This window comes from Lissotriton helveticus, chromosome 9, assembly GCF_964261635.1.
Source record: "Lissotriton helveticus chromosome 9, aLisHel1.1, whole genome shotgun sequence".
NCBI classification, from domain to species: Eukaryota; Metazoa; Chordata; class Amphibia; order Caudata; family Salamandridae; genus Lissotriton; species Lissotriton helveticus.
Window position 1 is genome coordinate 577,947,317 of NC_136070.1, and position 20,586 is coordinate 577,967,902.

The 20,586-nt window shown below is 46.5% G+C and overlaps 1 protein-coding gene across 1 annotated transcript in view; it reads left to right on the forward strand.

Moving 5' to 3' along the window:
* The window catches only part of LOC144781602 (nuclear RNA export factor 1-like), a 954,052-nt gene that overhangs the window by 799,006 nt on the left and 134,460 nt on the right, over positions 1–20,586 (forward strand). The window contains exons 16-18 of the mRNA XM_078660537.1: positions 14,166–14,281; positions 14,689–14,731; positions 14,822–14,894. Coding sequence (XP_078516663.1) covers positions 14,166–14,281; positions 14,689–14,731; positions 14,822–14,894 — 232 coding nt within the window. The remainder of the gene's footprint in view (positions 1–14,165; positions 14,282–14,688; positions 14,732–14,821; positions 14,895–20,586) is intronic.

Below are 20,586 nucleotides of genomic sequence, written 5' to 3' on the forward strand. Positions count from 1 at the left end.
TTGAAGTCATCAAATGCCACTTGCTTGATGGGGAGATATTTACACGCTCTGATGGACTCTTTACATGTTCTGGTTCCAAAAGTTCCTGATGACAGCAGGAAGGATTTTGAGGAAGTCATCTCTGACGCTCAGGCAGCGGCTCGCCAGGTCATTCAGAGCGGTTTGGATACTGTAGACTCTGTGGCGCGCATTATGGGCACTGCTGTCGCTACTAGGAGGTCTGCCTGGTTGAAATCCTCTGACTTTTCGGCTGATGTTCAGGCGACATTATTAGATCTTCCTTTCGATGGTTCAGGCCTTTTTGGGAAGAAGGCTGATGCGGCCCTTGAGAGGTTTAAAGATTGCAAGGCGACTGCTAAATCCCTGGGTCTCCAAATGAGAGGTTCTTCAACTGGCAGAAGATTCAGAGGTTTTGGCCGTCCTGCCTTTCGGAATTCCCGGCAAGGCCAGCAGCAGCAGCAGCAACAACAGCAGCAGCAAAACTCCTTATACAGGTCCTACAGGGGAAAGCAAAGAGTGCGTCCTCGTGGACGTCAGGTCTCTTCCTCCTCCACTTCCTCCAACCCTCCTGCCCCTGAGAAGCAGCCCTAGATCCGACATTCAGGATCATGTGGGTCCGGTTGGGGGCCGGCTTACCCATTTTCTACAGGATTGGGAATCGGTTACGTCAGATCTTTGGGTTCTCAATCTTGTAGAAAATGGGTATGCCCTTCCCTTTCGGGAATTCCCTCCCAATTTCTCTCCTTGCCAAGGGTATTGCTCCGAGGAGCATCTGTCTCTTCTGCAAGAGGAAGTTTTAACTCTGATAAGAAAGGGTGCGATAGAGGTGGTCCCAGAGCAGGAAAGGGGTCAGGGATGCTACTCCCGGTATTTCCTGATTCCGAAGAAGGATGGCAGGCTTCGTCCAATCCTGGATCTCAGGATCTTGAATCTCTATCTGAAACAGGAGAAATTCAAGATGCTCACCCTTGCTCAGGTTCTTCAAGCGCTGCAAGAAGAAGACTGGATGGTGTCACTCGACTTGCAGGATGCTTACTTTCACATCCCAATCCTGAAGTCGCACAGGAGGTATCTCCGTTTTACGGTGGGATCGCAGCACTACCAGTTTGCGGTCCTTCCGTTTGGACTTACTACTGCGCCTCGAGTCTTCACCAAGGTGATGGCAGTGGTGGCGGCGCATCTCAGAAGGTCAGGGATTCCGGTATTCCCTTATTTAGACGACTGGCTGATCAAAGCGGAGTCGTCAGAGAGAGTGCTCCATCATTTGCGGGAGACAACCCAGTTGTTGTACAGGTTGGGTTTTTCAATAAATGTACCCAAGTCTCACCTGGTGCCCTCCCAGCGCAACCTGTTCATAGGTGCGGTACTGGACACAACCGTATGTCGTGCATTCCCTCCCCCTCAAAGGATTCGCGACATACGGGAGATGATTCCTTTGTTTTACAATGGAGCGGTCGTTCCAGTCCTGAAGGTCCTTCGCCTGCTCGGTCTGATGGCTTCATGCATTCTGTTGGTCAACCATGCAAGCTGGCACATGAGGGCGCTCCAGTGGTGTCTCCGCAGGCAGTGGTATCAGCACAACGGAGACCTCAGGGAGTCAGTGAGGATCTCCAGAGAAGCTGCAGCGGATCTGTCTTGGTGGGGCGTGGAAGGCAATCTGTCCCAAGGAAAGCCTTTTCAACTTCCCCCATCGGTGGCCACGGTGATAACGGATGCATCCACTCTCGGGTGGGGTGCTCATCTGGGGGATCTGGAGGTCAAAGGCCTTTGGTCTCCAGAGGAAAGGTTGCTTCACATCAACCTTCTAGAATTGCGGGCGATACGTTTGGCGCTCAAGGCCTTCCTCCCTTCCCTTCGCAGTCAGTCTGTTCAAGTCCTGACGGACAACACGACTGCGATGTGGTACATCAACAAGCAGGGAGGAGTAGGGTCGCAGTGTCTCTGCAGAGAGGCTCTGCGTCTCTGGTCCTGGGTTCAGGACCATCAGATTTGTCTGATGGCAAATCATCTGGCCGGTGTTCTGAACGTTCGTGCAGACAGTCTCAGTCGGCAGTTCTCTGCCGACCACGAGTGGAGGCTGCACCCGGAGGTGGTTCACGACATCTTTCAGATGTGGGGGACTCCTCGGGTGGACCTGTTTGCCACTCGCGAGAATGCGCACTGCCTGTCGTTCTGCAGTCTCCAGTATCCGATGCAAGGAGCCTTGGGGGACGCGTTTCAGTTGAGTTGGGAAGATCAACTCCTTTACGCGTTTCCTCCCATACCCTTGATTCCTCGGGTTCTGAGGAAGATTCGCCAAGACCGGGCCCAAGTCATATTGGTCGCTCCGGATTGGCCAAGAAGGGTGTGGTATACAGATCTACTCCACCTCTCCTCTCACCCGCCGCTCCGTCTCCCTCTCAGGGCAGACCTCCTCTCTCTGATGGAGGGGCAGGTTTTACACCCCCACCTCCAGACATTGCACCTTCATGCCTGGAGATTGAGCGGGGCAACCTGAATTCCTTTTCCCTCCCGCCTGACGTTGTGGATGTCATCTTGTCAGCCAGGCGTGACTCCACTAAGTCCATCTATTCTTATAGATGGGCGAAATTTGTCACGTGGTGTGGGGAAAGGTCTGTTGATCCTTTGAGGGCCCATTTGTCTAATGTTCTACAATTTGCTCTTTCTTTGGCGCGGCAGGGTCTGGCGGTTGCCACGGTAAAGGGTTACCTGTCGGCGCTGTCGGCTTTTCTCTGCTTGCCTGACCAGCCCTCTCTTTTTAAGTCTCCTGTAGTCTTAAGGTTTTTGAAGGGTCTTACTAATATGTTCCCTCCTTCACCTTTCATTGTGCCTCAGTGGGATTTAAATCTTGTATTGACCTTTTTGATGGGGGCTCCCTTTGAGCCTCTCCACAAATGTCCCATGAGGCTTCTTACCCTTAAGACAGTCTTCTTGGTTGCGATAACCTCGGCAAGGAGGGTTAGTGAGCTTCAAGCTCTTAGCTCCAAGCCCCCATTCCTGACCATTCATGTTGATAGAATGGTTCTTAGGACCAGGGCTGCTTTTCTGCCTAAGGTGGTAACTCCCTTCCATCTAGGACAGTCCATTACCCTACCTACCTTCTATCCTCCCCCTCACCCTTCCAAGGAGGAGGAGAGACTGCACCGTCTGGACCCTAAGAGGGCGGTGTCCTTTTACTTGGACAGATCCAAGGACTTTCGCTTGGAAGACCAGCTCTTCGTTGGATTTGCTGGCTGCAAGAAAGGAAGAGCGGTCCATAAAAGAACTTTATCGAGATGGATCGTCCTCTGCATAAAGATCTGCTACTCTTTGGCCGGTAAGGAACCACCAGAGGGTATAAGGGCTCATTCAACTAGAGCTAAGTCTTCAACCTCAGCATTGGCTAGAGGTGTGCCTGTGGAGGATATTTGTAGGGCGGCGACTTGGTCTTCCCTCCACACTTTCGCGAAGCATTACTGCTTGGATTCCGAAGTGAGGAGGGACGGCCATTTTGCGCGCTCTGTCCTTCAGGATTTCCTGGTTTAGAAGAGTGGACACCCTCCTCCGGGAGTGGGGACTGCTGTGGGACTCTATTCACAAGGTGAGGAATCCACACGGCAGATGTATCTATCAGAAGAACAAGTTACTTACCTTCGGTAACGCTGTTTCTGGTAGATACTATATCTGCCTGTGGATTCCTCACCGACCCACCCGCCTCCCCGTTGTCCACTCTTCTATGCCAGAGTTACTGTAGTGTAATGTATATATATATTTTATTGTCAAGGAAATGTTTCAGTTGCTTTCCTGCTTTTGCTTAACACTGTGTGTTTTGCCTTGAGTACTGTGTACTGTGTATACTTGTATATTTCTACTGTCATTGGTCCGTCCGTGTGCCTCGATGGCACGGAAAAAAGGGCGGAACTGATGTCATCACGCCGGCGTGGGCCTATTATAGGCGTCGGTGACGTCAGCGGAGTCGCGAGCGAGGTCGTGTCTCTATGACGTCAGGAGTCCACGTCGGCGCGAGGCTACGAAAAAAGAATTTCCGAATGTTGCTGACGCAAGGGGGTGTTCACAAGGTGAGGAATCCACAGGCAGATATAGTATCTACCAGAAAAAGCGTTACCGAAGGTAAGTAACTTGTTCTTCTGTCTTTCATTTGAATCAATCTGTTGAGTTACCTGTATTCTTCCCTTAACCAGATTCAGTGGCATAACGTGCTCTACACACATCAGATGTCAAAAGAGCATTGCTATATTACACGGAAAGGACAAAACCTTTCTGTAACACAAATCAGCTTTTTGTATTCATTGCTCCACCACACAAAGGCAATGCCATATCAAAATCAGATATTGCAAGATGGATTGCCAAATGCATTCAAATATGCTATGCAAAAGCTAAGCGAACATTACCAGTTCCCCCTAAAGCACACTCTACACACAAACTGGTGGCTTCTATGGCATTCTTAGGGAATATACCCATAGACATATACAAAGTTGCAACATGGTCTACACCTCACACATTCACAAAACACTATTCAGTGGATGTGTTAGCAACGCAGCAAGCTAGAGTAGGTCAGGCAGTTTTATGTACACTATTTCAGACTACTGCAACAGCTACAGGTTAGCCACCGCTTTGGGGGATAACTGCTATATAGTATAATCAAAAGCATATGATCTAAAGCTCATATGCCTTGAACGGAAAATGCTACTTACCAGTATGCATCTGTTCTTGGCATTTAGAGCTGTAGAGTCATATGCGCACACCCGCCTCCCCGGGTACCTATACCTGTTGTAGTTACATCTTATTTAGATACATACATTCATGGACATCTCCTTCTAACTACTCATACTGACTCCATTATCACCCTCTGCGGGAACACAATCTAACAATGGAGTCGATGCCCATGCGCACTATTACCTAAGGGAGGTGTCACCTACCACGTGACTGGAAAGACTTCTTCGAAGAAAAACAAAGTGCAAACATCCGGACCCAACACTAGATGGCGATCAATGCAGTTTTTTTCCGTCATCCGGTTCGGATGTGTAATGCGCCGCTCTGGTTCGGGATCGTCTTCGAACCTTTCCAACGCGCATTCCTTACAACTCAACGGTATTGTTTTTGATCGCAGTTTCCCTTTCGATGCACATCGTAAAATCTAACTACTTCTTTCAACTCTTCGACACAGGCCCTGAGGCCTACCCGCGCCAACCACGCCAGCAGTCCATGGAACGGACTCCATTTAAGAAATACCCCAGGTGTGGTGCTAAGTTCCCACACAAGGACCTGCAAAGATCTGTAACCTCTGCCTCTCCCCAGAGCTTGAAGAAATCAACTGCAAGGCCTGTCGATCATTCCGATCGAAGAAAGCCATTGGTGACCATCGGGTTCGACGTCACAAGATGAGACGCAACACTAGTCTGGTGCGAGATATCTTCGCAGAAGAGTCGGAATTCCAACCTGGCGCTGAAGAAGAAGAACACACCTCAATGTCTGAAGCCGACGACTCTGACATTGAAGAAGACTTGCACGTCACTCAGGCTCAACGAACTGTGAGTAACGAACCCCAACTGCCCACAAAAACACCAAAGACTCTGGTTTTACCTTCACCCTTGGGCTCAGTTCGACAGCGTGACACCATTTCAGACGCCCCGCCCTCTGGCCTTGCTATGAAACATAAGGATAAGTCCTCCGGCTCTGCATCAAGCCAACCCCACTCAGGTACCAGACCCACATCTTCGGCACCGAAACCAAAGACCAAGCCTGACGCTGCGCTGCCGGCACCGAAGACATCTTCGGCACCGAAAGAGTCGGATCCGAAACAGCATAAAACCAAGGCTTCGGAGCCGACACCAGCTAAACCAAAGGCCTCGGAATCAACACCAGCTAAACTGAAAGCTTCGGAGCCAAAAACACTTAAAGAGAAACCTTCGGATCCGAAACCAGGTAAAACCAAACTTTCGGAGCCCAAATATCCTGCACCGAAGGGCGCAGAGCCCAAAAAAGCATGGAAGTACTCTTAACCCCTTCAGTGCTGCGTGAATTCCTCTGCGGTGCTGAAGGTTCTAAAGAACCTATGGACTCATGACGGAACGGTTCCGTCATGAGCACAGGCCAACCGACGCTCATGACGGAACCGTTCCGTCATGAGCACCGAAGGGGTTAAACCCTTTGAATATAAACAAAGGGACAGACACTCCGTCCAAAGAACTTCCTTGTCAAGCGGATGCTAGTAGCATAGACCAAGAAAGCCACTAACCTTAAAAGATCGGCCAGCAGGGACAATGGCAAGAGGAACCCTGAGGATAACCCCACACAGAGGAATTTGAACACCATTTCGTGAGGGAGCACCCCTCGGAAAAAGGGAAATGGAGAAAACAAGAAAAGCTCTGCAGATAAGGTCTCTCAGGGGGACTACGATAGGTGGATAGTGTAGCCCCATGTTGTATGCCACAATCCTTCTTGGACACTGCAGTAGGAAGAAACAACAAAGAATCACTCATGAGGTATAGGCCTGGCAACCTACCATAAGTGTATCTTGCACCCTCCTCCAGAATACTCTTACTCACTAGTTTCTTATCGCAGCGTCTCCAAAGGAAGGAAAGTTCAGGATAGATCTATACAACCCTCTTCCAGTTGCCCAATGCCACAGGAAAGAACCTGGTGAATGTAGCTGTAGCTGGAACAAATGGACAGTCAAAGCAAAGTACAGCGCCTTCCTGCTAGAGACTGAATGAGGAATGCTGGCACTGCTTCTAATAACAAAGTCGTCAGTGAAAGGAACACTCGCTGTTAAATTCACGGTGGGTGCGTCCTCGTAACACAAAAGAAAAGGAAATACAATCACCCCTCTTTATCTTGGAGACTGTGAAATGAACGTGTACTTCGGAACGTGGGGGAATGCAAATCCTCGCCGCACTGTGCACATAAAACCTAAATACCTGAAACAAGGGGGAGTTGATCCTTAGCAGAAAAACAAGCAATCCGGAAAGTACCTTGCAGTCACTACCTAGTACCTGCTTAAAATCCACACACCCTGCTGGTCATGTAGGGAGAGATACCCAGACTACATGCCTTATTGAAGTAAAGCGCCCGACCTCCAGCGGGGAACACCGTCCGCTTCGTGCTTGAATTCGGAATTACAAAGGCTCTGCAGAAATACAGGAAAACGCAGGTAAGGAAAAGCGCCCGACCTCCAGCGGGGAACACAGTCCGCTTGGGGCTCGTCCTCAGGAACAGAACGGGCAGTTTGTCAAGCCCCGGTTTGCGGAAAGGGCGGGGCTTTATAGCCATCCAATGGAGAGGTGTCTCCTGCCTTGAGACGCGGGACGCTGTCCCAGGGTATTCTGGGCACTGTAGTTTCTCGCTGCCAGCGCTACTGTGCTCTTTCTGCATTTCCCCCTGCGCATGATACAGAGCACACGGGGGGAAGACAGACCCCGTTTTCCTCTCTGTGTCAGGGTCGCGACATTCCTCCATCAGATTCTTTGGATCCAAAACAAAAACAGTTACATATTGACCCTGAAACTGGGAAACTTCGAGCAACACTTTCTAAAAAAAAGGAAGCTAGACCTCTTAAAAGACTACCATATACCTCTTAAGGAAAAGGACATGGGTACTAACCCCTCTCCCCCTTACATACCTCCCTGTCCTCCACCCTTTAATCCAAATTTACTGATTTCACCAGCAAACTCACCACCACCACGTTTCTCACCTGAGCCACAGAATAATAATGATGGGATGGGGGTGGGGTTGGGTATGGGGAAGGAGATGATACTGAGGACACCATTCCACAGAATACAGACCCCTGGGATGATTATGTTAAAGACCCAGATCATACTAATGACCCCGACCTATATCCCTCCAGACCATCACCACCCGATGACAATATTGGTTTCGCACAGCTTATCAATAGAGCGGCTCAGTACCGTGGGGTGGAACTACCTACTGATCCCATAGAGGACTATTTCTTAGTGGAAACTTTCACTCCCTCCCAAAAAAACACTAATACTTTGCCCATGCTCAAAGGTATGATAAAACACGCCAGCAAGGTATTTAAGGACCCTGTTAGAGCTAGAATACTTACGTCAAGGGTAGACAAAAAGTATAAAGCCGCTCCTACAGACCCAATTTACATCAGGGGTCAGGTACCATTAGATTCTCTTGTCGTTTCAAATGCACGAAAGAGAGCAAATTCTCAAACTACAGGTGACGCCCCCTCCTCCTGACAAGGAGTCAAAACTTATAGACGCGTCAGGCAAGAGAATTGTATCACAAGCTGCAAATCATTGGCGTATTGCCAATGCACAAGCTCTTCTGGCATGATATGATAGAGCTCACTATGACGAGCTAGAAAAACTAATGCAGCATTTACCAGACCAATACAAGGTTAAAGCTCTCAACCTCATTCAAGAGGGTAAGCTTATTACAAACACTTCAATTAAATGCGCCCTCGATGCGGCTGATAAAGCCTCGCATGCCATTAACACCAGCGTTTTGCTACGCCGACACGCTTGGCTTCGAATCCCAGGATTCAATCAGGAAGTACAATCAGCACTACTTATTCAGCCATTTAATCGAGAACATCTCTTTGGCCCCACAGTCGATTCATCATTAGAAAAGATGAAAAAAGACATAAAGACTGCTAAGTCCATGAGGGCCTTACAACTACCTTCTAGTAGGGGCTCCGTTCTTCGCTACTTTTATAGGGGTGGCTCAAAGACAACTGCATCCGAACACACTGCATCCTCTTATAAAAGTCGCAATCAATCTTCCTCATCCAGAGTATATTTTCTGGGAGGATACAGAGGAAATAACAATAGAGAAAGAGGCAGAAGTACCTCCACACGTACTTCCCCTGCCGCCAAGCAGTGACTTCCTTCCACTACCCCCGATCATTCTACTCCTGTCGGGGGACGTCTCTCACAGTTACTACCTGTCTGGAATTCCATCACAAAAGACAAGTGGGTAAGACAAATTATCCAATATGGTTATTGCCTGGATCTTACCTCCACTCCCCAAACATTCCTCCCAAACATCATGCGATGTCCTCAGAACATCTCACTCTCCTAAAGCAATACATTCTCTCCCTGTTACAGAAACATGCAATAGAACCAGTCCCCCTGACTCATCAGGGCACATGGGTTTACTCACTCTATTTTCTAATTCCAAAAAAGGACGTCTCTCTCACACCAATATTTGATCTCAGACAGCTAAATCTCTACATTCAATCAGATCATTTTCACATGGTCACCCTCCAACAGGTGCTCACGCTAATTCAGCAAGGCGACTTTCTTTCCACATTGGATTTAAAAGACGCCTCCTTCCGCATTCCCATTCACCCAGCTCACAGGAAATATCTCAGGTTCGTGGTGGACGGTCCACACTACCAGTTGAAAGTCCTCCCATTTGGGGTAACCACAGCACCCAGAGTTTTCACCAAGTGCCTAGCAGTAGTTGCAACTCACTTAAGACAACACATTCATGTGTTTCCTTGTCTGGACGATTGGTTCATAAAAGCCAAATCACAACAAAGTTGTGTTCAACACACCCACCTAACAATTTAGTTGCTTCACCGCTTTGGATTCACGGTAAACCTCACCAAATTCCACCTCCAACCGTCCAACACACAAGTTTATCCAGAAGCTACAATAGACACTTGTAAAGCTCTTGCATACCCCAACCCAGTCAGGATATGCAACATACAGGCTCTAATATCACAATTGCAACCTCTACACTCATCATCAGCTCGAGTGTTAATGCAGCTAATTGGAATGATGGCCCTTGCATTCTAATAGTCCCTTATGCAAGACTCCAGATGCGTTCTCTACAGGAATGCTTAGCACGTCAGTGGAACCAAGATTAAGGCCAGCTGACAGATTTGGTGTTGGTAGACAGTCGCACCCACCGCTCTCTGCAGTGGTGGAACACACAAAACTTTTCCAGAGGGTGGCCATTCATTGAGCCCGTGCCACAATTAGTGCTAAAAGCAGACACATTGTTCTCCGGCTGGGGAGCTCAACTGCAAAATCATATCTTTCAGGGCCTGTGGACACCACAACAAAAACAGTTCCTCATAAACCACCTGGAACTTCTAGCAATTTTTCTAGCATTAAAAGCCTTTCAAGTCCATCTAGTCCACAAAGCTGTACTAGTCTGTACAGACAACATGACAGCAATGTACTATATACAAAAGCAGGGAGGTACACACTCCCTATAGCTCTCGTGTCTAGCTCAAAGCATATGGAAATAGGCTATTCCTCAAAACAGTTATCTCCTGGCAGAACACCTTCTAGGCATAGACAATCGGATTGCAGATCTGCTCAGTCGTCAGCGACAACAGATCCACAAATGGCAGTTAAATCCTCAAGTTCTCCTTCCATTCTTTCAAATTTGGGGCTACCCAGAAATATATCTGTTCGCCACACACCAGAACGCCAAATGCCCATACTTTACGTCCAGGTATCCACACCTATTGTCCAAAGGCAATGCGCTATGGATGAACTGGTCAGGAACATTTGCTTACGCTTTTACACTTCTCCCGCTCATTCCATTAGTGGTTCGGAAGCTCCAACAGCATTCACTCAAAATTATCCTGGTTGCTCCCTCATGGGCTCGACAACCATGGTTCACAAACCTGTTGGAACTATCTGTAGTTCTTCGTCAAAAACGACACCTCGCACCCAAGCTTTTCACTCCGAACCATGGAGAGATAAGACATTCATATCCCAATCAACGCAACCTTGTGATCTGGCACCTGAAATCTTAGTTTGGCTACCTCAATCTCCGGCCAGACTGTATGAACATCATTTAAGGAGGCTAGACGTCCTAACACAAGAGCATGCTATGCATCAAAGTGGAACCGATTTGCCATTTACTGTACAAACAATCAAATCAATCCACTAGATGCCTCCATTCAAAACATCATTTGCTATTTCTTACACTTACAACGCTGTAACTTAGTATACACATCTATACGATTGCATGTCGCTGCAATAGCCGCTTATCTACAAAACAAACTACACTTGTCTTTGTTTAGAGTGCCCACTATGAAAGCATTCATGGACATACTCAAAAGAGTAATTCCCCCTAGAGTTCCATTCTCTCCAGTTTGGAACCTTAATATTGTCCTTACAAGACTCATGGGCCCACCGTTTGAACCAATGCACAAATGTGAACTACCGTTTCTCACTTGGAAAGTAGACTTCCTTATAGCCATCACATCTCTTAGAACAGTTGGTGAGCTCCAGGCACCAACCATACAAGAACCATTTTTACAAATTCATCACAACAAAGTGGTTCTTAGGACTTAGAACTGCCAGTGTTTTTCCCTCAACCAGACTCAGTGGGAGAACGTGCTCTTCACACACTAGATGTGAAAAGAGCAATACTCTATTACATTGAAAGGACAAGATCTTTTAGGAAAACCAAACAACTCTTTAACCACTTGGCTGCTAAGGGGTGTGTGCGAGGTCCATTGACTTTCCATTGAAATCAATGGAAAGTCCATGACGAGTTACCCTTGTCATTAGCGCTGAAGGGGTTAATGCTTTTTTTTACCACCGCATAAAGGCAATCCCATTTAAAAAAATAGTATTGCATGATGGATAGTTAAATGCATCCAAATATGCTACATTAAAGCCAAAAGCACATTAACTATTCCCCCTATAGCGCATTCCACACACAAACTAGGGGCTTCCATGGCATTTTTAGGGAATATACCCTTAGATGACATCTGTTGGGCTGCAACTTGGTCTACACCTCACACATTCACAAAACACTACTGTGTAGATGTGCATGCAAAACAGCAAGCTAGTGTGGGCCAGGCTGTCTTAAGAACACTTTTTCAAACTACTGCAACAGATACATGTCAGCCACTGCTGGTAAAATAACTGCTGTATAGTCTATGCTTATGCATATGATCTGCAGCTCATATGCTTCAAACGGAAAATACTACTTACCCAGTATGCATCTGTTCTTGGCATAAACAATTGGTCTAAAGTTCAATCTTTGAGTGTGTGAATTCATTTGCAGACTGAATGTGTACACAGGGATGTGGAATTTAATCAAATATCTACTTGTCCATGGGGCAAGTTGCTTCATAAATCTACTTGTCCCGTAATAAAATCCACTTGTCCCTTTTGTGCCATGTAATGTGGCGGCAGCAATCTCATTATAAAAGAGCACTGATATAACCTCACTGATTAAGCCAGGGCTCACATAGTAGGATTTGAGTACCAGCAATTATCTTATGTTGCCGCGTTTCTGCAGATCTACAAATTGGGGCGGAATAGTTCCAGGGTTGGAATGCCATTTTGAGTCTGTGCAAACCTACTAACTTGCTTGTTTAAGGGTTTTCACCAACTCGTCTCTAATATTTTCCTACAATGAGAAAGGTTGATAATTTACCCCGGACAATGACAGTCGTAAAACCTGTTCCAGGGTTGGGAAAAAAGTGGTTGAAGACAAAGTGAACGTGCAAACACGCAGTTGACAAATAGTTTCGAGGAGTACCATTTGATGGCCTACACCTATAAATTATTGTGAATTCATGAAAACCATATTATCTGCACTTAACGCAAGGACATATACCATGGGCGCACTTTTGAGACTTTATTTAATAATTGGGTCCTTAATTAGGTCTGGCTTTAACTATGACCTTTTGTGTTTATTAAAATGTTGTCTCTCTCTCTCTCTCTCTCGGACTATTGGCTGGCTTCACTGTGAGTGACAGCATTCTGCTCTTTCACAAGGAGCATATTGGCACATAAAGTAGTTCTGTTCAGTGCCCGGAAATACTGTGGCAATGTGTGAATTTTGAGACCAAAAACAATTTTTGCTTTTACTAATGTTTGTTATAATGGTGAGGGCCCAGCAGCTCCCACGCCAATAAGGCTTTACAAAAACCATGCCAAAACAAGTCATGCACTGACATAACTTTAAGTCTGACTACCACTTTCAGACATATGGATTTGCCAATGCTTGTTTGTTATGTTTCCTATAATCTTATTGAAACTAGTTACACTTATTTTCCATTTTGAATATTTTTGGGAAATACTGGCATGCAGCAACACAGGTTACTAAATGATGCTGCAAAAAAAGATGCCTAAACTTTTACAGTACGTTTGCGAACTGTTTTTTTCCTACTTGCATTTTTTTGTGAACATTTTATTTTGAAAGCAAAGAATCATGAATCTTGCTTTTAAGCTTCTGCTAATATTTGCATCTTATCAGAGAGCATTCTGGGAGCCTTATACATAGACTCAAATTGCTAAACTTTGAAAATGTGTGTACACATTTTTATATCGGAACCACTGTCAGTAGTGCTGTTGGAGCTAACAACATTTATTTACAGCGCTCACCCTAATAATAAAGGCTTTCCATTAATGAACCATAAAAGCAAGTCTGAACAGCATTTACACATGGATACAAATATTACCTTAACTGCAGATAAATACCCTTCTTTGATCCATAATGTGGTACTGTAAACTGGCAGCCAAAGGATTTGTGCTGTAGGGGGTTGGTCCTACTTGTCCCAAGGAAAAAATGCACATTTAAACGTGTTGCCCTTGACCCCAAACAATATGTCCTGGGCGTCGGGCTATAGGAGTTCCACATCCCTGGTACAACAAATGCTTAACACTGTCCTCTGATACTGCCTTACTGCTCGACCACACTACCACAAATAGAGAGTGAGGTGCTATATAACTTTACCTCTGCCTACCTCTGGGGTTCCACTGGACTGTGCACACTATACATCACTATGTTATAGTATATACAGAGCCAGCTTCCTACAATGTGTCTTATAGGTACACCGTTACTGAAGGTAAGTAACGTGTTAATTTTGAGTCGGAGTGTGTCTGTAGCGTCTTTGTCGAAATCTTTCTTTGATGTACTGGTCATATTTCTCCTCCCCCTTTTCTGGTTATATTCTTTTTGTACTACCTTTCTCATGCTCTAAATGAGAATCATAGATTACCAATTGGGACATGTGTTCTGTACCTTCTGATATCCAAATAGATGGCTAGAAGTTCAGTCACTCATGATCAACCAAGGTTTCCTTAAGCACTTGCTACTCAGTGTGTTCCAGGAATCTTCCTCTGAAGTCAGGAAATACTTTAATCAAGTGATGCTTACTTTGAAACATACCAGTGTCCATTGAGTATTTACAGTCTCATCTCTTGCAGTTCTGAGATTCAAACTACTGAAGCATGCTAGGCTCAATGTCGTGGCCCTCCTGAATGCGCTGCCGAAGACTCTCCATGACATCAATTCCTTTGTGATCGACATCACCGCTCAGACAGTGAGTCTCATTGAAAAACCCTCTGTTAACCACAACCTTTGTGTGTTTTTCAGGGGTGAGCTTCAATCATCACATGCCCTCAATTCTTGCTTTTCCTTGACTTCGCCCCTTAATCTGTCCATTATCTAGCACCTTTGGTCTCCAGTGCCATTCATGCCCCTTTGCTTTGTGTCCTTCTTCCTTTTTTCTTTCCTCTCAATAGGTCTAATTTATCATCTCCTCTGTTAGCTCTTCTCTCTCTCCATGTGCCCTCTGCCCTCCGTGAGCTTTTCTTCTACTTTGCCCCCTCCCGCTGTTATCCTTGTCATCCCCTGTTCTGTTTCCATTGTTCTTCTCCCCCTTTGTCTCCATGTTTTTCACCTCTCTTCTGTTTCTAGTGTATCCAACATTGTGCTTTTTTCCCTCAGAACACTCTCTTGTGCTTCGCTGTTCATGGCATCTTCCAGGAGGGTAAGCATTTCAAGTTCTCTGCAATCTTGTGAACCAAACTCTGTTGTTTCTCTTCTTAATTTTATGTTTTTTTGTGTTTTGTTTGTATAGTTGAAGGGAAATTTCGATACTTCAAGAGGGCATTTAACCGGGTGTTTATCGCAGTACCTGCTCCAAACGATGGGTAAGGTTACAGCTATATTCTGTAAAGGCAGTAGTCAGACACTTTTGTAGATGTCAGCAGGGTTATGGAGCTGAAGCCGGCAGACTACTCGTACTGTCAGTTACTTTTGGATATTACTACTTATATAGACCTAGGTGAACTAGCACAGCAAGCAGACAAAACAGTTGTGTGCACGCTTAACAGTATCCCTCACTACCCTCGCACACTAATTCAGTCTTACACAGCAGTTGAGCTGGGGGCCAGAGAACTCTTACTTGAAAAATATATGACCCCAAGCAGGATGTAATAGCACACGGAGTTCAGTTGTCAGTGTTTTGCAGTGTGAATCTTTTCTAGATTCTCATGCTGTGCATTATTCTGCAATCTAGTGGTTGGGTCCGTAATTGTAGTATTTCTTCCTTTTTTTTCTTTTTCTTTTCTTTTCTTTTTTTTGTTGGTGGCGTCGACCATTTGGTGTCCTTCTGTGACGTCGACGTGCTTCTTTCAGAACCTCCCACCTTTGGTCACCATCTTCAGATTCTTTTTTTCCACCATTGGGTCTGGATCGATACGGAAGGATCTCCCAAGATTGAAGAGAAGAATCAACTAAAATAATGGAAAAATAAGAGAAACACCGGTATGAAGTTTTTTCGACTTTCATCCCAAGAAAACGATGAGAGTTTAACGAAGGGTCGAAAAGCAAGATCTTCGACGACGAGCGGAGAATGCGCGTGCATAGGGCTCTCTGTTTGCGGTAATGGACAAGACACTGTTCAAGTTTTGCAAGAACTGTCACCACAAGTATGCACAGAAGGATCAGCACCCGGTCTGCAACCTGTGCCTGCTGCTGGATCATCAGAGTGACGACTGTAACGCCTGCTCCGTCTTCACTCCGAAGACGTTGAGGGTGAGAGAAAGGCAGTGACGAGCCAACTACAACATGGAAGGCCAAGGACCACCGCCTTCGCTGCGAGACCTGGGTCTCTCTAGTGAGGAGGAAGATAACGTCGCCGAATGGCCAGAGGGCGACGAGGACAGAGATGTTTTGGTCGTGGGGGTCGAGAAGAAGTCTTCGAAGGAGGTAAGACACTCGTCAACCTCGAAAAAACTAGAAGAGTCTTGAAAATCAGACTCTAGACCAACAAAGGGAGCCTCGGCGTCGAAGCATTCACAAAAACAAAAACACATCGCAGGATCCTTGAATAAGGACTCCGGAACTGCAAAGATCCTCAAAAAGACAAAGACGTCAAAAGAATGTCTGGAAAAGGACGTCCGAGCGTCGAAAAAAGAGAGGCCCAAACAAGCGTCGACGACCGGTTCGGTGTCAACAGGTGAAAAACGAAAAGCCAAAAATCTCAACACTGAAACACACACGGCCGAGATAGAGAAACAAGCATTTATAATGCAATGGTTTCGCCTTTGGAAAAGTTAGAGCTATTGGCATTGTAAATGACAACATTTGTATTTATGTGTTGGTTTTGAAAACAGATAAATAAATGGCATTGTCATTTACATTGCCATTAGCTTAATCTCTGCAGTCACTCTGCAGTCCCTAGCACTCCATAGCACTCCCTAGTCACTCTGCACTCCCTAGTCACTCTGTACTCCCTAGCCCTCCCTAGTCACTCTGCACTCCCTAGCCCTCCCTAGTCACTCTGCACTCCCTAGCACTCTGCACTCCCTAGCACTCTGCACTCCCTAGCACTCCCTAGTCACTCTGCACTCCCTAGTTACTATGCACTCCCTCGTACTCCCTCGCACTCCCTAGCACTCTGCACTCCCTTGCACTCTGCACTCCCTTGCACTCCCTAGCAGTCCCTAGTCACTCTGCACTCCCTAGTACTCCCTAGTCACTCTGCACTCCCTAGCACTCCCTAGTCACTCTGCACTCCCTAGCACTCCCTAGTCACTCTGCACTCCCTAGCACTCCCTAGTCACTCTGCACTCCCTAGCACTCTGCAGTCACTCTGCACTCCCCATCACTCTGCAGTCACTCTGCACTCCCTAGCACTCCCTAGCAGTTGGGTACAGGTGCTTTCAGTCGGCTATGGTGAGGTGTCTGTCAGATTTCACTTGGGATTTTTGCATGCATACACAGACAAAAACACAAATTCTCATCTCAGTTTTGAAAGCCCTAAAATGATTTGGTTATTTTACAAAATATTATTTCCCCTTACTTAGTCCCCCTACCGACCCGCATCCATCTCTCTTTCCACTGCCCCTAATGCCCCTCTTTGAGTCCTGCCATCATGTAATATATTTTAACATTATATGCCAGCGTGATTATGGGGAAATCTGAAGCTCACCCACTCCCCCTAATCTTACTAATCAAGCAACGCCTCTGTCAATGAAGGCTAATACGTGGTTCACACAAAAATAACCAAGCGAGAATTACTACTCTGAGGCAGAGCTAAAGTGCGTTCTATATACATTTTGTGAATTTGTAACAATAGGTCTGTAAAACAAAGAGATGTGTCTTTGACCAGACCAAAAACATGATACTCACGGCACCTTGTTGTTTTGTCCACTAGAAGATAGAAAGATTTTAAAAATGCCAATAAGGAGGGGGATTGCTTGTGTGGTAATGGAGCATAGATTGAGATGCAAAGTCGTACTAGCGGCCACTCTTTCCTCTAGCAGAGGCAGCAAGCGGTTCAGGTGGTGCATACTCCGATATGGTGCGTTGCTTTAGGTTGTGCAGCAGGTGAAGAGGCTGAGGCACGGGTCCCAGAGGTTCTCACCTAACTCTACCCTTTTGCGTATTTCACCAGTCAGACATTTCCTTCCTTGCATAAAGGCCTCTTACTAGATTACCGCACGAGGCCTGCGGAATTCAAGATGTAGAGCAGGGATTTAAGTGTGATGAAAAACTGGGGAGTATCTCAAAGGGGCGTGGCCTATGGAATTAAAGGCGGGGCTTAAACACAATAGGTTGGTAACAGTTAATTGGAGCGCACAGCAAAGTCAAGGTACGTAATCAGATATAAGTATACACGGTGCTCAGGAAGAGACGAGGAGTTGGTTACCACAACCCCCAAAGATAAACCAAATGGTCCAAAATGATAAGGTGGTCCTCCGAGCACTCATCCGAATAATCAAAGTCTTTGTGTAGTTTTCATTATAGTTTTCATTATTCCATTTAATGTCCAATTCTTCAATCGAATTCACAATACAGATCCACAAATAATAATACGCAGCCAACACGTGTTTCGTCAAGTCAGTACGACAAATGACTTCTTCAGGGCTGCAACCCAAAAATCATATATAATATAAGAAACAGTTCTTGTAATTTATAATCACAAAAAACACTGTAGATGCTCTACAAGTTCATCCCAAAAGGAGAGCAACGAAAGAGGAATACACCCTCAAACCATAGTCAGTATAATGGTATTTCAAATTGTATGTATTATCGTTAAGATGATCAAAGAAACCCTTGAGTCTCTCTACCGTTCCTGTCCAAATTAAGAGGCAGTGATACAACAAGTAACATTACACATAACAAACCAGGACTATTGGCGTTGCCACTGATTGTTAGTTTTATAAAACAAGCATCAACTATGGCTTCGTTGTAAACAGTACTGAGAACGCTTCCCTTTTGAAATGATGAGGCAGTGAAAGAACTAAAACGAGTCTCTTTGAAGTGACCTCAAAGGCAATGAAGGGTGGCACTGCTGCAGAGTTAATATTATTTTCACCCTAAGGGTGAGAGCAAAAATTAAGAGCCCGATAGGGACCCGTCTCGGCACCTGCTCTTTAAAAACTGCCGTGCTGAGCCCCGGCAGGACCCGGCCCACATAAAGCCCTGGTGTAGAGTATATCCACAGCTTTGGTGTGGCGACAATCGCTGAAAGACCACAGCACACCGTGTCTTTAATGCCGTGGCAATCCCCATATGGCCCCTTCATGTGCAGAGGACGACAGAAAACCACGAATGAGGGGGACGCAATGCGGGAGAAACTGGGGCTAGTACTCGCGAGGCGGGGCTCTCCAGCCAGACAAAAGGTATGATAGAGTTAAGTTAAACACAAGGACAGACGAGCCGTAGATGGAAATAGTCCTATTGCAAACAATACTCTTCACGCACATTTTCCCTTCTAACGAAACGCAGCTCTGTTTACTATGTTGGCGCGTGACAGCACCCATTACCACATGCACACACATGAACCCGAGCTCGTCTCTCTTCACAGTCCCCCGAGATCCGCTGCCCCCGTCCGCCGTTACAGGCCTATGAACAAAAGAAAAACCAAACACAAACCGCAAAGAGTGCAGCGGGAACGAAGAATAGAAGCCGGAAATTAGGGTTTTCACTTCGGCGAGGGTGACTGAGGAACGAAACGCAGATTTCTTTACTATGCTGGCACGTGACAGCACCCGTTACCACATGCACACACATGAACCCGAGCTCGTCTCTCTTCACAGTCCTCTGCCCCCGTCCGCCGTTTCAGGCCTTTGAACAACAACTAAAACAAGCATTTACAATGTCGGAGACACGGACAGCGGGAGGGCGGGGTGGGAACGGGCACACGGACAGCGGGAGGGGGGGACGGGAACGGGCACACATGGACAGCGGGAGGGGGGGCGGTAACGGGCACACGGACAGCGGGAGAGGGTCGGGGGAAGACAGGACAGCAAGCACTCACCAAGGACGACTTTTTCCGGCGGCGGGCGGCGGAATGACCAAAAAAAAAACCTCCCCCCAAAAAAAAAATAAACACGCCCACAGCCGCATGACGTAGCGAAAAGCCTAAAAATCGCCGGAATGCCCACGAATCTGCTCGCAGAATGACGAGCAGATCTCTCTTCCAATGGCTAGCCTCCATTTATGGAGCTAGCCAATGGAAAGAGAGGGCGGAACAAAGCCACACAGTGTAAGTCATTAGATTTCGCCTGCGCGAAAGGCTGCTTGCGCAGCTTTCGACAGGCGAAACCTAAAAAAGGGAAACGGCTCGAAGCCGAAATGGCTAATATTTTGCAACATAAAAAACCCCTGAGCCAATCAAAGAGGAAGAGGAAGAATCATTCTTCTTCGGAGAAGACGTCGTGGAAGATGAACAGACATATGCTGAATCAGCGATCTCGGAGAATCAAGACCTCCAATGGCAAGATCTCGACGCCAAATCACCTGAGGAGGCTGTGGAAACATATCCTTCGGGGCCATCACCCTCAGATGACATTGGCATGTATAATCAGGTGATTAAAAAAAGCTGCTGAAACTTATGGGGTTCAACTGGAGGAAGAAAAACCACAGTTATGTTTTTTATTAGAGACACTGATGCCTACACAATGCAGAAATCAATTCCTCCCAAAGCTGCCAAGTGTACTAGACCAGGGGAAAGAGGCATTCAAAGAGCCTGCTACATGCAAGGCTATCACACCAAGAACAGAAAAGAAGTATAAGCACTCCTCTAAGGATCCTATATACATCAGGGGATCTGTGCCATCTGACTATTTTATTACATCTGAAAGAGACACGTTAGTATTAGATTCCTTACCTTAGAATATCCCCAGGCGTCAGACTGGATCTGGAAATTTTTGCGTAGCAGTACCCTTGCGCGTCGGTAGGCGTCGTCTGCGGCTCCGCGTCCATTGTCGGCGTCGTGGGCGCCGTGATGACATCGTCGGAGTACTTAGACGCCGCCTCCGCGTGCTGACGTCAGTTCTTCTTTTTTCCGCGCCAGCAAGCGCAGATCTGGAAAAAGCAGTAACCCTAGTC